Here is an 18613-nt window from a genome sequence, read left to right as displayed (position 1 = left end):
CGAAGTGAAGACGAGACGAAGCTTACCAAATATCGCATATGTCTCATAAGTAACTCATTAAAAATTTAAATAGTAAAAATTTTCAACGTTTAAATAGTCAAAATATATAAAATTCCATGCAACATTTATAAAAAAAATGAAAATAATAATTTCTAATAGAATAGTATAGTATAATTCTACAAAAATTTAATTCTGGGAAAGCAAATATCGTTTATTATTAATCACGGTAATGGAACGTTAGTATAATATTAGACTTGAGGAAAATGTAAATTAAAATGTTCGATAAAATGTTCGAAAAATGTAATTATTTGAAATTGAATAACTCTGTAAATTTAAATGTAGTGCTCGCTTCTTTGTAAGACGTTAGATGTATTCCTTTTACCTTTAGACTACAACTATTTTTCAAGTAAAGAAATATTTATTATTCTTTTATATCGCTCTATCATTATGATGAAAACGATTTTTCCTATAGACAAAACTCTGCTTGATACGTGTCTAGACGAAATGTTCCGAAAAGGTAAAGAAACTGGTGGGCTTACGAATCGACTATATCTTCCGAAACGTGGTTCGAATATTTTAAAGGAAATGGAGAAAGAGCAAATTCTACAAAAAAATAAATAAATAAATAAATAAATAAAACGAGTGTGCTTTAGAACACACGATTGAAGTAAGCCTTCATCTAACTTATATCTCCTTCTCAACTTCCCTTCGCCCCACCCGATCACACTTTTCCTAACGCTCTTTTCACGCATTCACCAGCTTACTCCTCAAGTCAAGCGTCCGTAAAGAAGTTTCACTTCAAAAAAAATTTTCTTTATCATACTTTGTCACTTATTTAATAAAGTATCTATATGTGAATATTACGCTCTAACGAGTAACTGAATTGTAATGTTCTTGAGGAAATAAAGTTCTTAAAACTTAGTATATTTAATCAGCGCTTATATCATATTTCTCTTTTTATTTATCTACAGTTATGTAACAGAACTAAAGTTCTCTTCTATATTTATTACTTTATGATTTACTAAGCGTAATGAGCTATGTTCTGTTAACTTAATGTTTTTTTTCGTCTATGTTATGTCAGCACCTAAAAATAATATAAACAGTATTTACTACTAGTAATGGTCTACGACGTATAAAAAGGACCGGATTAAGGTGGTCTTAGGGCTTATGCGATTTTATATTAAAGTCCTTGATTTTTGTGCTACAAGCTTGAAATTTGGCAGAGATAAACGTCATATAACAACGGATTTAGTGACAAGCGTCGCATTAAGAAAGTCTAAGGGCTCCAAAAGAACATACATATATTATTTTACTTTTTACTTTTAGTTACATTGAAATTATACTACCCACTCATATTTCTTAAATTTCTAAATATATTCGTTTTTTTTTAAATGTATTTTTACGCAAATTTCACTTATTATAATGAAACAACTTTATCGGATTTTATCGCGGCTTATTAAGTTTTCTTAAATGCCCGACATTTCGGATACTTTACAGAAACCATGGACACATGAGGTTTTTTTGGTTTATTCTACATTTTACTATCCTCCTTAAAAACTTAGTAAAATATCAATCATACACTACTTTACATTTAATATTTCTAAGGTGATAATGACTACTAGGTGATAATTTGACTAGCTCGCTGGCGCAGTGGGTTCGATTCCCACCCCGAGTCTGGGTGTAATATAAATATTTATTTATACATGTGTTATGTATACTCGTAAGTATGTTTATCGAAAAAAAAATTTAGCTATCTATACCAGTCGGTTGTTGGAACAGACGACCGTCTGTGTATTGTGTAGATATTTATTAATTTATTTATAATGAACATTTTAGCTATTGCATTTTTCATAAATACGTTAAAATAAGAATTCAGCACATTATCATAAATTTTTATAAACAAGCCTGTAATAGATGATACGCAATGTAAAATAATAAGTTTGAACCCCTTTTTGTATGGTAAAGGGACCTTGCTCTGCAGTGATATGATAAGGAGTTGCCTTAGTCCAGTGTCAACGATGAGTTCCAGTCATTACTCATATTGATTTTTTTTTAAATATCATTTTCATCTAAATCTTAAATATATAAAATTCTCGTGTCACAATGTTAATTACAATACTCCTCCGAAACGGCTGGTCCGATTTTTATGAAATTTTGTGTGCATATCGGATAGGTCTGAGAATCGACCAACATCTATTTTCCATACCCCTAAGTTATAAGGAAAGGGGGTCAAAGGGGTTATTAACATATATGGGATAACAACGTTTGTCGGGTCAACTAGTAAATAAATAAATATAATTAAACTTGCAATTTTATATGTTTAACGAGATTTTACGAGAACTACCTAATTTAAGTTAAATTTTCTAAGTAATTTCGACTTACCATTTAATAGTTGTTTATAGTTGTTACGAGTATATACAGTTATAAAGTAGACAATGTTAGTTACTTAAAAAGTTGGCAAGATATCACTTGGTTACTCTTTTAAATTATTATTTCACGCATTTTGTATCGGTAAAGTTATAAAAGTATTAATATTTACACTGCAAATAACTGATAAAATATTTTAAAAAGATAATCTCTCCACTGAAGCGGGAAAAAATCGAGGATTTCACGTTATTAGCTTATACAGTTTTTTTCCTTTCTATTGTTGAAAACATCATAAAATAGACAGGCAAGTTATTGTTAAATATTGAAAGGCATGAAACGAAATCAGATATATAAAGGGAAATCAGATAAAGGAGGATAAGAAACGCAAAAGGGTCCTCTTCAGTTGTAGTCGCTACTTCCACTCCGATGTTTGGATAAATGTCTTTAGTACAGACTTTCGTAAATTTGTTTTTATTGTAGTTGAACTTTTAAAGATGAAGTTTTTCGACGTGACAACGTCTAATAAATCAATGAACGCCGGCTTCATGCACGAAAAAGGATGACTTATTGTCCCATTACGCTCATTGTACGCTTGCGCCGTATCTATCTCTCTGCCACTGTATTGGCCTATGCGTCCTAGGAGATGTTTTGTTATGACGTTGACACGTTAAACTATTGCCCGTAAATCAATTTTACAGACAACCATTTTTTTTGGGATTTATGTTAGTCATAATACTTTTTTTTGATAATTACAGTAACAATCTGCAGTTGTCATGCTGGGGGGCATGAACTCCTTTCATAAAAAGAAGGAGAAGAATCGGGACTAATTTTGTCTGCTCTACTGCAGGTTGAAATATAAATTTCACAAGTACTTTTAAAAATTGATATCATTACAACACATTGTCGTTTAACCACTCAAAACGCGATAAAACTTAAACAAACAATCTGAATTTTAACCTGAACTCCTAGGTACCAAAATTTATAGGACCATGGCTTATAATATTATTACTGCTTTTTGGTGTTTTCGGTGAATTAAAATAATAATAAGATTCACAAAGTGTATATTTTATTTTATTTGGAAAGCTTACAGCTTATAATAACCATAAACAATACAGAATAGAAATCAAAAAAGCCAACAACAAGCTGCCATAAAGATTTAGCTGTATAACGTCACAATGTAAAGATCTAAAAAGCCATCACGTTCGAGGAGTGATTGAATTGAAAACGCGATACACACGGAACAAGATGGTGTCGATTTAATCAACGTTAAAGCCTAATGATGTAAATTGTTCAGAACATATGCAGTGGTATGTAAATTAAAACTCTTCAAAGTCTAGACATTTTATTAAGTTAACGAAAATAGGTTTGAAATGTTGTTAAATAAGAGCTTTTATTTTCGTTTGTGGTGTTTTTTTTTAAATAGTGGTGGCCCGAGCTGCTTTTCTACGTTTATAGATATTACATTACTCCCATAAGTAAATATGATTTAATATCTTAATATTAAAACATATATCAGGTATTTAAAAACAACAATAATTTAAAAACCAATCATTTCCTCTCGTCAAATAAATCACTCCTAAAACTTTCATGAGACGAAAAAGGATGTGATTTAAAATAAAACGGTTAAAGAACGAACTCTGCTGCTGTTACTGTCCTTCTGCTCACTGTTCTTTTGTATTGATTCCTCTAAATGTGTGTGTGTGTGTGTGTGTGTGTGTGCGTGCGTGTCTGCGCGCGCGCGCTTGTGCGTGTGCGTGTGCGTAAGCGTGTGCGTGTGTGTGCTTTGTCTTTGTAGTTGAGCACAATAAGTATTAGTGCATAAATTTCAGCAAGATTTTTGATAAATAAAAAAAGTATTTTTAGTCAAATAGAAAATAAGAAAAAAAAAAATGCAACAAGTCGAATGATGGAAACCTATGAATGATTTTGATTTAATTTTATTGAACACTTTCAATTTACATTTAGAATGGTCTAAAACAAATTCAGCGTTTCGAATTCGAATTTCAATATAATATCATACATTTTGTTATAAAGTATAATCGTTTTGTATTATTCTTCAAGTAATATACGTGATCATAGAGATACTGCTACTTGCTTGCGTAGTATCAAGGACAGAAACGATCTTGAATATGGAATGAACTGTTTAAAATACTATGACAATATAACTCGACTAGCCTGTTAGCGCTGTTTGCTGTGACCCTATTTTCTGCTCCATTCATTGTAGATTCAATACCCGTTGACAGTTTGGGTGTGATATATAATATGTATATTGTATTATTTATCACCAACCCGTCTGCCCAGCGTGGTGACTATGGGCAAAACACACGAGTTCACGTTATTTTTGGCGTAAACTTGTGGAGGCCTATGCCCAGCAGTGGACTGTATAGGCTGTAATGATTGATGATGGATGTATTATTTATATGTACTTTTATTACAAAAAAATATGTAGCTATAATATATATTAAGAAATATTTAGTTATTTTTTTTGTTTATAGCTTTAAATATACGAATTGCGATTCAGCACTATACGATAGTTTGAAATAAAATATATTATAACCATACGATTCGGTGCGATCGTATTCCTATTAAATATCGTATCGACGTACCGCATTAAACCCTATGGCTTCGTCGGTACATAACCGAGAATATTGTATCTATCCTTATAACGGTTCGATGATATCATGTTTTGCTACAAATGCACGTGCGTTACGATACAATGTATTTATAGAAATTACTTTTTTGGGCATCCCTCGTCTACGTAGCTTATGTAGAGCTAGACAGTATAATGAATTTCTTTATGGATAGATGTATCCTGTATATGTTTGTGTACTTCTGTATTATTTATTTTCTATGTCAACAATTCTTTCCAATCTGTATTGAAAGAAGTAAATTAAATTTTTAAAGAGACACACACAATCGAATTTTGATTTTATTAAGTGTAATAAAAAGTAACTAGGCTTCAAAATTACCCTTCACATAATAACGATAATATTATTAGCTATCTCAAAACTCTTATTTGTTTCACTTAACTCATGAAAAATTTTTATTGTTAATAAGTAGGATTTTTACTTTTAAAAATTTTATGTGAAGTAATTTTATTATGACATAAATATATTGTGGAATGTTGTGTACTCCGTAATGGGATACGTATTAGATAATAATGTAATAATGATTCATATATAATGTTTTATATGTATTCTGTGGATGTACCTATAAAATAAATAAACTCAACATAAAGCATTTAAGTAAAAAAACCTGACATAGGTTTTTAGTGTACGGGGGGTTATTATGGATCTGGAGATGGCAAACAAGCGATGTACATGTATATAAGCGGTTAGCCTGTGGACACCTTTAATTATAGGTGTATCACAGGCGTGTCGCCAAACCTCCCCCCTTCTCACGAGCTCGGACTTCCTTACTTATCTCAGGGACATAACACTAATTGAGAACAGCATTATATTCCTGTAATCTTCTGTAAGGAACTTCCTCATTGGAGCGGCTCCAGATTTTGAGCAAGTTAGTCACTTTTTGCCCTTCCTCGTGTTGATGTATTTTAGATTTTTATTTTAATTAAATTAATTAGAGTTCAAATATTATAATTTTCATGAAACAACGAGGGTGTGGCTCCTCTTCATGTAATTGTGTTTACACTGCAATCAACACTGTTTCGATGACAGTATGGGTATAGTATCAGATTTCCAATTAGAGCAATGTTGATATAACGAAAATATTACTTAAAATATTTCTTTATAGTTTGGAAGATAAATGAATTACGAAATTTATATTAAGGAGTTCTGTAATCGTCTAGGGTCAATGCAGACTATTTTCTTTTTTCACTTTGTATTAAATAATTTCCGTGACATAAAATTTATATGAAGCGAAATGATCTATAGTTTGATAAAGGCCTTTTCTCCTATTTAGAAGAAAGTTCTGACCTGAATCTCCTTAACACGGGATACAAGTAGTTACTATGAACCTGATTATTTATAGTATAATAGGACAAATGATTTAAGAAAATAATCTCTGTTAGCTAATTTAAGGTTTAATAAAATAATATAAACGACAAATACAACAAGAGCTACGTCTATAAGCTACGGTAATCGCTTACCATCAGGTGAGCCGTACGCTTGTTTGCCGACCTAGTGACTTAAAAAAAAAAACACTATGCATTATTATTGAAGTAACGTGCTTTGTTAATATCTCATACAAAGTTTCTTTTCTTTTCAGCTTCCGTGGCTCGATTAACAAAATTCCTACGGAACACGGGTACGCCGCTCCTAACAACTGGTGGCCTAACTTTCGACTTCGTTAACCCAAAGAAAGTATGCCAGGACGAGTTCTACATGATGGTGCGAACTGGTGCGATGGGGTTCAAAGACTTGGCATATTTCCTGATAGATGTTATGCGACAGTAAGTATGTTTTGAAGTAATTTTATTAAAAAGAAAAGCTAAAAAGTATGTAAAGGTAAGTGGAAACAGTTTGGAAGCTGAACCAGAATAGGATTTTCGGCGCATCTTTTGCTATAAGCACAGTTCATTGTAAGTACAATTACTTAAATAGATATTTTCTTTTGGAGGCTGACGAAAGAAATGGTCTCTTAGCATCTAAACTACAAATAAGCGGTACAGTTACTTTTTTTTAATGTTTAGTGAACATTAATTTTTTAATCTTGAAAATATGAACACGCTATTTGAAGGTGTAAGGTATTTATTTAATTGAAATTGGCATTTATCGCTTGGTGGGGTTGGTGGTGGGCGGAAACATTATTGGTATCTGACCATATGATATGATTTACTTTTATGTTATAAAACTTTGTTCCGAAAATATAAAAATAGCAAAATATATATATATATTTCAAAATACTTTGTTTGTTTATCTGTTTATATTTATATCACTCTACATACACATATTCCATTGCATTAAATATTCTAAAAAAATGTGTCTTATAGAAATAGTAATTCTTACAATACTTAGAATTTACTAATAAAGAAAGTCAGATGTATGCTGAGCAATTTTTGTCTCACAAAGAAAAAGGTGTAGCTAAAAAGCTACGCAAAATTTTAACTTATAGGCTTATATTATATAAGAAAGCAAAAATGATAATTAATTAATTAAGTATCGAAATCGAAAACTAGTGAAACCGTACGAGTTTTCTTGTTTGTTAATAGCTCAATCAAAATATCGAGCTTCATAATGATACAATATATAAATATTCTCAAATACAATATAATCGTAGGTAATAATATAAAGGTACCCTTAAACTTGACTTATATTGGAATAGCTTTAGTCTGCAATATTCCACTGCTGGGCATAGGACTCGTTCCCCATGTAGGAGAAGGATCAGAGCTTAATCTACCACGCTGCTCCAATGCTGATCGGCGGATATATTCCCTACTATGAGTAACGATCGCTATCAGGTGTACATGATAACAACTGGGACCTACAGCTTAACGTGCTTTGCGAGGGGCGAGGCACGGTGGGGAGACCTACAATGACTGCACAAACACCCAGACCACGGCAAACATCTGTATGCTCAATACAAATGTTTGTCATGTGCAGGGATCGAACCCGAAACCGCCAGCGCAACAGCCACAAAACTAATGCTGTGACCGTTGCGCCAACGCGTCGTCGTTATATTGGAACAAGTAAGAATTCGCCCTAGACATACTATTAAAGATCTATTATCTTAAAATACGCTGTTTGAGATACTTTAACAAGATAACTTTCAATTGAGAAATTCTCACGTGTACTTTAGCCGAGAAACTTGATTTTAATTAATAACTATTTATCGAAGCAAAAACACTTTCCGCAAAGGATTTCTGATCCCGAACCTTAAAAACTCTACTGAAGTTTTAATTAGTCTTGTTTAGATATAAATAATTGGAGTTCGATTCCCATTTATTCATCAGAATAAATGCTACGATAAAGTAAAACGTATTGTACATCTTTCTTTGTATGAATCACTTTATTTTTGCAATGTTTCATTGTGGTGTACAATAAAGAGTATTTATTATTGTTATTCAGGCGAAATAGGAAACCCACAGCGTGGCACAGACGTTTCCCATATCATCATAACATTAGAGTTCCGTATGTTGCTTAGTAAGCGTGTATGAGTTCTAGAGGATCTTTATCTTTATTATATATATCATACTAGCTGACCTGGCGAACTTTGCCGCCTTATTTTTTTTCTTCGATATAATAATTAAGTTTATCAAAAGAAAATATAGCCTATTTTTCAAGTTGGATCAAACTGCACACGGTATGCAAATATAATTAAAATCGCTTGAGTAGTTTAGGAGTCCATCGCGGACAATCAACGTGACGCATAAATTATGTCTAATACGCCTTTATTACTTAATGAAAAGTTTTATCAAATGTAAATTTGAGTTTTCAAAGTAAATGTACATAATTATGTAGATGGAGGTCAATGAACTTCAGGCGGTATTTCAAAACAGCCTTTGCTATGAACGAATTTTTATAGGGTTTTGTTTTGTTATTTACGTAATAAAATCGTTATTCCATTAATGCATTCCAGCATACATCTGCATACCCTATACAAATAAATAAATAAACGCCTTACACTTAACGGCCCTAAGTAGTATCCTGTGTCGGGATTCCGGAAACACCCAGTACACAAGCACAAGCGCCTAGACCACGGCAAACATCTATATGGTCAATACAAATGTATGTCATGTGCGGGGATCGAAAACGAAACCACCATGAATCACTCATTTTTTCCTATGCTTTATCACACGCATAACCTTAGACTTCATCTTGTTAGTCTTGTTCCGCTATGTTAATATTGGTTTGGTTGTATTTCTTGAACCGTTTGAAACGACGAAGCCTCACTCGGGAATAGTTGGTATTGATTCGTCGAAACAATAATGCGAATCTAGTAAAATACAATTTATATCAAGTACCTCGTATATTGTAATCTAATGACACATCATAAGCTCTTTGAGACTGTTTTATTTAGGAACCGTGGAAAAAGATATGCTAATAAAGATGTATATTTATTTATTTTTTATTTTAAAAGTGGAAAATGTTTTCGTTAGGTATTGTTAGTGCTAAATGTAGAAATGTTTAATAGTGTTTTTGTACTAAATCTATACATATAGTAAAATGGTAGGAAAGTCAAAACTGTACATTGAATATTTTTTTAAAAGAATATTTGGTGTGTGATCTACAATCGATACCGAAGCCAAAAATATAGTTTTAGAATTTTTATCTGTTTGTCTGTATGTATGTCCGGGATAAACTCAAAAAGTACTGCATGGATTTACTTCAAATTTGGCACGAATATTATTAAGAAGTCGGGTCAACATATAGGCTACATAATATCACGCTATCACCAACGGGGAACGAGCAGTGAACCTTTATTTCTTCAACGCATTCTGTAACAACGTGTAATCTAATGACGCATATTTGAATGTTGTTGTTATTATGTTAATAACCATGTTATAAGCTAGCTTCACACTATAAATAAAGACATTCTGTAGTATCTTTAGTATCAGGATTGCACCCGTACGAAGCCGGGGCGGGTCGCTAGTATTTATTGAAAATAGTGTATGCAGTGCACTGGAAGATTAAGTTTTATTTTTATTTCGATCGATATCTTCTCGTTGAAGTAGTTTGTATCTATTTGTACAAATATTTGTTTCGGGTCTGGATGTATGTCCTTGTGGCTCTTTCCACCATGTCTTTAAGAACTTGTAGAGCTATATTTCTAAGCGTTTTTTTATAAATCTAGATCGTGGCTCACCTGATGGTAAGCGATTACCGTAGCTTATAGACGTCTGCAACACCAGAAGCTTCGCAAGCGCGTTACCGATCTTATCCTTATTCCCCCCAGGAGCTCTGGAGCACCTTACTTACCAATAAAAACACAACACTGCTTGAAATTAATATTATTTAGCTGTGATCCTCTGTAAGGTCGAGGTACTTCCCCAGTCGGGCTGTTCCATATTTGAGCAGGATATTTCCTGCTGTGATCTACCTCAGTTAAATAAAATTACTATGAATTTTACCATAATTATGTCTCTATATTTTATCGTTTGGTCATTACGAGATCTATTTATGGAATAGACTTGTTGATTTACTTTGAAATAAAAACAAATTACGATAATTGGTTCAGTGTCAATAACCTTAGAAGAACAGACACATACGACTAAAAAAAATCACCCCAAATAAAACTTTTAGTAGTCGACGTAGGTTAAAACCGCTTTTATATTATATAATAATCGTAATAATACATAAAAGTATAAATACATCGTACAAATATACACTAAAACTATCATAAAATATTAATTACATATACATATCGAGCGTGAATATTAAACAATTTTGATTTATGATTTGTATATTAGTTTAACCTGCAAATAATAATTTAATTTCCGTTGCAAATAATAATTATATTGCTTGCATTTCATATACTATATAAAATATATACATTAGTTACATTTCATTTAGTTACTTTATATTTAGTTAAGTTGAAAATGTTTATGAAATGCTTGTGAAGATATGACTGAAAATTAACATAATTTGAGATATTTTTCCATTGTCCAAGAATTAGTTCTAGACGTAAGGAGACATTCTGCGTTCCTGCGACCAGAACTAATTTCGCACGAAATTTATTTATCAATAGAAGTTGTAATAGGTACAACAGGTTGTTTCTGGACTGTGATATTTTTAATCTTTCATTGACCATATTTAATTCTCATATTAGGGATATTTTGTCTAAAGACGATAGTAGATTTTAATTTTAGTTGACATTCTTATTGATCGATACAATTGTTTTATTTATGGTATTTTTGATGTAATCTATAAATTGGATGGTTTCACACTCTCTTTAATCTCATTGACTCATGTAAGTTTGCTTTGTTTTGAGGCGCATCTACGCCACGTACTTGTTATAGTCGTTGGAAACTGTTCTGGTGATGATTTTCCAAATATGTGCTAATTTGTAAAAATTATTGTTTACTCTTTGTTTCCAGTGAAAATAAATAAATAAATAAATATTATAGAGCTAATAAATTAATAATACAATTAATAAATTTTTAGTGCAGCAAATTAGCTGATTCCAGTTTGCCAGGCATAGGCCTGTTTCCCCATGTAGGAGAAGGATCAGAGCTTAATCCACCACGCTGCTCCAATGCGGGTGTGGCGCTTTGTTTTTGTTTGCTTGCAGTTTGTAATATAGGAACGTTTAATTAAAAAACGATATTTACGATAGAGGCTGAAGTCTGATTTTGCACCATGGATAGGATGTCCAATAATCCATTTCAGTAATAATTCAGCGAGCTGAGCAGGTAAAAAACGATATAAAATTATCCTAGAATAATTTGATCAAGCGAAATATATGAGACTGACTGCGTAATACTTCATCAATTCGGTGAAGTGAAAACTTTTTATTATTCACTCCGATAGCGCATCCCTAGTATGCTTCTAAATAAAATATATTTTTAACGCTTTTCAACGGAACTAAGGTCAAGAAATAATTCAATTGATTTGACAGTTAGATAGAAGACGTCCAGCTTAGAATCACACTTACACAGCTTACAACACCGGATGGAAAAAGTAAAAGAAAAATTTCGTCCTGTTATCGTAAAAGTTTCATAATTGCAGAAAATTATTTCAGTTCATTCATTGTCTGTAATAATTAGTTCTCAGTCGGTCAAAAAAGTTCAATAAAATTCTTAACATACTTAAAAATAAAAAAAAGGAGATGCCTTTAAGAACTTTAAAAGTTTCTTTAAACTATGCAAAAATTATGTTGTAGTTATGGTTATTATGATGAACGTTGATGATAATGTTTTTTTCTTATAATGTATATAAATTTGAAAACAGTTCGTTAAAATTTTAAGAAATATTCAATAAATCAATAAAAACATGTTGTACTTTAAACCAATAGGAATTCATTAAAGTGGAGCAGCGTGGTGGATTATTCTCCAATCCTTCTCGTACGTTCAGAAAGAGGCCTATGCTCAACAGTGGGATGATACAGGTTGAATGCATTAGAATTTGATATACGAATATACCTGAAATTCATGATTTATTTGTTTTTTAAATAATAATATTCAGATAAGAAAAGATCTAATTTAATTACGATTCCTGGCATTTCGGTTTTGTTATATGTTTGTAAGTTTCTAACAATTTACTTTGTCTTAAGGTTTATTGATTATCAGAAAATCAATATTACTCTTACAGGATTAGAATGAATAAAAACAACGGCTCAAATATAATCTCCTTATAAAATTAATTTACTAAACGGTAAAGTCGATTAATCCTTCAATCCGTTTCGTGCCTAATCCGTTAATTTAATGGCAACCAAAACGTATTATAACTTTACACATTTTGTCCCTAAAAGGGCTTACAGATCAATTTAAATTTGAATAAATTACTAATATTACAAAGAGGTAAAGTTAGTCAATTTGTTTGCAGGATTTGTAAGGGATAATCTCTGAAACTATTGAACTGAATATAAAAACTGTTTAAGTAATACAAAGTTACATTATACTTGAATATTTCATTTCCGAAATAATAAGTAGCTCCAAGAAAGGGAGAATACATAAGTAAAATATGTCGGCAGAAAAAGTATTAAAAAAAATATGTAATGTTTAATTATTTAAAGCACTCAATCAACTAGTTAGCTAAAGATAAACAATAAAACCATTTATTTTTTATTTATTTATTTATTTAACAATTTATGTACACTAGGATAGCAAAAGAAAATAAATAGCTCTTATAAACAATGCTGGTACAAAGGTACTACTTATCCTATGATGGAATCTCTTCCAGTAGTCCTACCACAGGAAACTTATAAAACAGTCGCAAAATTAGTGTGTACACTCTAAACATATAGATAATAAAAATATAATATAAATACATAAATGCACACGTACATAATAATTTATACACACGTAGATACAAATAATACGATACTTATACTTATACATACACGCATACACATATACGATACATAATACAATACATACGATAATATATTCCAATACGCATAAACCATGTTAGTAGTAAGTACCCAAACTAAAATTAATGCGCTTTTTTATTAGCTTACGTTGACGTAATGGTAAGTAATTTATCATAATGCACTGCAGTAATGCATTACTAATGCTAGTCTTAAGTAGACCGAAATAAAGTCCGCATTATATCGATTAAAATTTTGAACGTGATTTATGAGAATAATTATTAACTATGGCATATTAATCCCCATAAAAATAAGTTACTTAATCATAAAGATCATGGTACCAAGATAAACTTTGCTTTGAAAAGTATGTTGTTGTGACGCATAGTTTAAGAGATACTGGTAGATTAATGTTAGCGTGAGTTATGCCACTGTGGAAACGGGGGAAATGTGTGAAATCGATTCTGGAATATATAGTAAAAAGTTGTCCATTCAGCAAATAATACAGCTAGTAAATGTTATTGAAGGTATCAATCTCGTTTATAAAATTTTTATTATTAAGTGACGCATTTTTTTATACATAAAATTTCAAATATATGTCTGTGAATTTAATTTTTAACTCTCTAAATAGAGAAAGTTTGGAAAAAAAGGTACTAAAATAAATGAAACTTAAAACGCGTGGGTCATCTCGTCTCAAATCTTGTTAATTCCATCATTTTAAGGTTCCATAGGTAAGGGGTGTAAACGGAATCCTATTATAAATATTTAGTTGTCCGTCCGTCCGACATTTCACACGTCACGGACCTATAAACACTTCCAAGAAATGTTACGGTATCATGATTCACCGAGATATACAGAGTAGCAAAAATGAAGAGTATGGATGTATGTTAAATATTATAGAAAAAAAAAGTAGTAAAAATAAGCTCAAAATAGTAGTAGAAATATAATATTGTGGATATTTAAGAGTGGCTCGTCCTTAAAAACAGAAAGTGCTTAAATTGCATTGCCGATATTTGCAGCTATAGTAATAAACACTTGGTCATGTGTTACTATAAATATAATAAGTTTTATACATAAAAGTGTGTTACGTACATGTACAAGAAATATTGTTGATTTTTTTTACATTTTTGACTCAAACTTAAAATAAATTCACTATTTAACAAATAAATGTTAGACTAACCCATTGACGCAGTTTGGAGTGACTTGTACTCTGGATGTTATGGGTTCGATTCCAACTCCGTGTCTAGGGTGTACGTTCTCGGATGTTATATACATTTATATATGTTATTTATATAAACATTTACTAGGCAATAAAAATTGAGTAGTTCTGTCAGCTGGCTGTTACCTTAAAAAAAGGATAAACCTACCATAAAAACAGTCGAATAAATATGTAATTTTTAATTTATTTATTAATAGTGGTAAAGAACCCACTAAGTATGAGTCTGACTCATGTTCGTCCATTTTTTTCTAAGCGTGGGTACAGTAAATATTTGAGGCAATCTTTGCAGTCCGTTTCACCACCTAGCTAATTTATTTAAAATTATTTTGTTTGTTTCACTACGTTTTGAGATATCGCAGTCACTTTTCAGTAAATGGATGAAGCTGACAAAAATACTGTTATAGTGGTGCGAGTATTCAGCATAATGGCGTCAGTTCGGTTTCTTTTCGTACAAGTAGTTTGTATCTATTTGTACAAATATTCGTTTCGGGTCTGAATGTATGTCCATGTTGATCTTCCCACCATGCCTATAAGAACTTGTAGGGCTGTATTTCTGAATGTTTTTTTTATATAACTAGTTCGTCGGCGAACAAGCGTACGGCTCACCTGATGGTAAGCGATTAGCGTAGCTTATGGACACCTGTAATACCAGAAGCATCTCAAGCGCGTTGCCGACCCTATCCCCTCCCCCCAGGAGCTCCGGTCACTTTACTCACCAACAGGAACAGAACACTGCTTAAAAGCAGTATTATTTAGCTGTGATCTTCTGAAAGGTCGAGGTACTACCTCAGTCAAAAATCACCTCTTTAATTGATTCTAAGTTGAATAAAGTAAGGGTTGCCCAAACAAAATAATTTTGGCACGAGATTTTTGTATATCAGATAATTGTGTCTTGTTAGATAAATGACGTGTTTTGATTTTGAAGCGAGTGTTGTCATACTAAAACTGGCAATTACTTATGCGATGTTGGAAAATCGACGATATACAAATGTCGTTTTAAAGTGTAAAAGTACTTCACGAAGGAAAACATTAAATTTAAAGGCGCCTGACGCAAACTGTAGTAGCTTTCAAGTGTCTTAACATAATGTATAGAAATAACGATTTGTCATACACATTTAAGGAGCGCACTTTCCAATGTTTTTTGAGTACTCTTATATAATGATTACCTATTACATGATTCTGTCTTCAATTATTTTAGTATACGTTAGTAAACGTACGTTTTAATCTACATTTTCGCATGTTGTCACGGTATGAATGATGTATACTCGTCACAGGTTCGACCCTGTACGAGACCAAGATCTGTACATATAAGTCATACAGATATCTGTAGTGGTCTGAGCGTTAATGACTTTGATGTGTGCTTCCGGACCCCTGACCATTTATATCCTACCAGGTACCGCTGAAGATAGTATTATATATAAATTTATAAGAAGTATTTGATAAAAAAGAATATATTTATTCATATATCAGTCCTACTTACCACACTTTAAGGTTGTATTTACCTTAAATCGTCCTGTTTAGGCTTTCGCCAAATTCAATATTCAACACCAGTTAATAACTTTATAACCTTTTACCTATTAGTTGAAAAATAAAAATAATTTTCTTTTACCTTAAATTCAAAATAATTATTGTTCTAAAGAAATACGCAAAAAAACAAATAAAGTAGAAATAGGTACGTATAGTTGTTTTACATATTATACTTTATTCGGTAACAAAAAAAGCTCTTATGTGCTGGACCTTTCGTATATACTATAAAAAAAGGATTGGGTTAAGTTATTGTTATAAATATAGAGATGTACAAACACAATAATGTTTTGGTTAAAAACAGAGACTTCAATATTTGTTATAGCATAAACATCCCAGGTATTGTGAGTAATATAGTCACGCACTTGGTCCACAAAAAACTGTATATTATTATATTGTGCTTTCGAGAAACAATTTTCATTCGAATAATCCACGAACATAATTATGGATAATTTATTTGAAAACATCATGTTTTTATATTAAAATGTTTTGATTTAAATTAAGATATATATATACACAGTGACATCTGCACGATTTCATGCACAAGTGTGGCTTTACACTAACACTATATTTTCCACGCCATCTAGCTTCGAGTGGCGGCAACTGCTACTCATAAACGAACCAGATGCGCAGCTTGACGTCGCTGGCAAAGGGACATGTCTCCTCATGATGAAAACTTTCGCGAACTACTTGAAAATTGAAGACATTATATACACACCCTGGGACACGACGTCAGATGGCGGTCTCAACTACACCGAAAACTTAAAATTCTATCTGGGATATAAATACACAAGTAAGTGACTAGACTTAATTTTTTAACTCGACTTGGAATTCGCATGGTAAGTAAAATTAACAATAGTCTATTTTTGTGTTGTAAATAGTGAAAATACGTTTGTAATTGTGTCAACCCTTATACAGATGGAGTTGTACAAAATGGTCCACTTATCACTAGATGTCACTAGTTTTATTTACACAATCTACTCGACGCTAGATGGCGCTAATAAAAACTGTAATATGTTAATTTCTACAGATATAACTGGAAGCGAGCTGTACTTTTGTATGATACGCCCAGTTACAAGGATGTGGTTGGAACCAGGGGTGGGTTCTTTCTGGCTAGCACAATACATAATTACATGATTATAGAAGGTATTGACGTGTTCGGTCGCGAATTGCAACCTATGCAAAGCCACGAAGATCTCTTGATACAAAACGTCGGCGTCAACTTTGCTAGTGAGTTTTGTTTGGGGTTCGATTTTGGTTCAAGGTTTTTAAAAGGATTTTTAATATAATATACAAAATATGCTGCACTGTACACGAATGGGTTTTTGCACTTCGCTTTATTCACTAAAACTAGAACATAGTGGTTACAATACCACTTATAATTACTTATATTAAGCCAATTCTGCTATTATTCGGAATATTTATTGACTACTGCCATCACATATTACTTCTTCTTCTTCAGGTTAAAATGGCTTTCAGTAGTGCCAAATGAGCACAGATGGTTTCGCCAATGTCACGTAGAAATTAAATATTACTCTATTTTATTAATAAAAAAATATTCGATTTGACGTTCGATGTCATGACACATGAACTGCTTAGGCTTTAAGTAGTAATTATTTTTTGAGTAGCGAATTTCATTATCGTCGGTCTTGTAACTAGATATATTGTTGTTTTAATTTTTTTTTGTATTAATAAATAAATGTCGTAGTATCTACACAATATTTCATCAAAACAAAAAAAATTTTTTTTGGTTTGGTTATGATTAAATATTTTCCTATTTTAACATCAGTAAGCTCGTATAAATGAAAATAATTTATCTCATATTGAGGTAGCGTGACAGCGATATGACATGACATGTGATATCGGTAAAGCCGTGACATTTTATTGGAAAAACGTGTTTCATATTAATTCGTAATTCAAATGACTATTATATTGTCGTATTTTAATCAGAAAATAGGCTTCGATTATTGCAAACAATATCATACGAAATAATACAATTATTTTATCTGTCATTAAAATATTGTTTAAAGTAGATATATAAAGATAATTTTGATATTTTGTAAATAATAGGGATGTTTGTTTCGTATAATAAACAAATTACATTTATGTGACATGGTAAGTTGGTTTAAAGTTCGAAGTGGATCTTACTTTTTTTTTAAATATAGTTTGGTTTATTGGCATGAGAAAAATTTATTATTACATATATTTTATTGTTGAGTACGATTGTTTAATAATTCATTTCCTTTTCCGCGAAGGAGGAAAACAGAAGTGAGGAAACATTTCTCGAGAGAAATTTTCGAGAAATATATTTTATTTAGCATCATTTTCATTTTATATGAAAAAGATTACTCTTGACATAATCCACTTTATCAAACAAACAAAGTTATATTACATTAACATTTCTGTAAGATTTTTGATATGATCTCCCAAGACTGAGAGAGATTCATAGATTTCTTCTGAAAAAGTTGAACTTAGTTTCTTTAATGGTTAATTTTTTAAAGACTATTTCCGTTTTGTATGTTTTGATCTTATTTAGACAAGGTATCTGTGGATACATCAGTGTATATTAAATGCTCATTT

General features: G+C 31.5%; 1 protein-coding gene across 1 annotated transcript in view; it reads left to right on the top strand.

Annotated features, from left to right (window-relative positions):
- Positions 1–17170, top strand: part of LOC123664240 — a 55179-nt gene extending 38009 nt beyond the window's left edge. Inside the window, exons 3-5 of the mRNA XM_045598833.1 lie at positions 6595–6778; positions 16621–16826; positions 17064–17170. Coding sequence (XP_045454789.1) covers positions 6595–6778; positions 16621–16826; positions 17064–17170 — 497 coding nt within the window. The remainder of the gene's footprint in view (positions 1–6594; positions 6779–16620; positions 16827–17063) is intronic.
- Positions 17171–18613: the final 1443 nt, after the last annotated feature.

This window comes from Melitaea cinxia, chromosome 21 (assembly GCF_905220565.1).
Source record: "Melitaea cinxia chromosome 21, ilMelCinx1.1, whole genome shotgun sequence".
Classification (NCBI taxonomy): domain Eukaryota; kingdom Metazoa; phylum Arthropoda; class Insecta; order Lepidoptera; family Nymphalidae; genus Melitaea; species Melitaea cinxia.
Note: the sequence above shows the minus strand (reverse complement) of the source record. Positions and strands in the feature narration are given on the sequence as shown.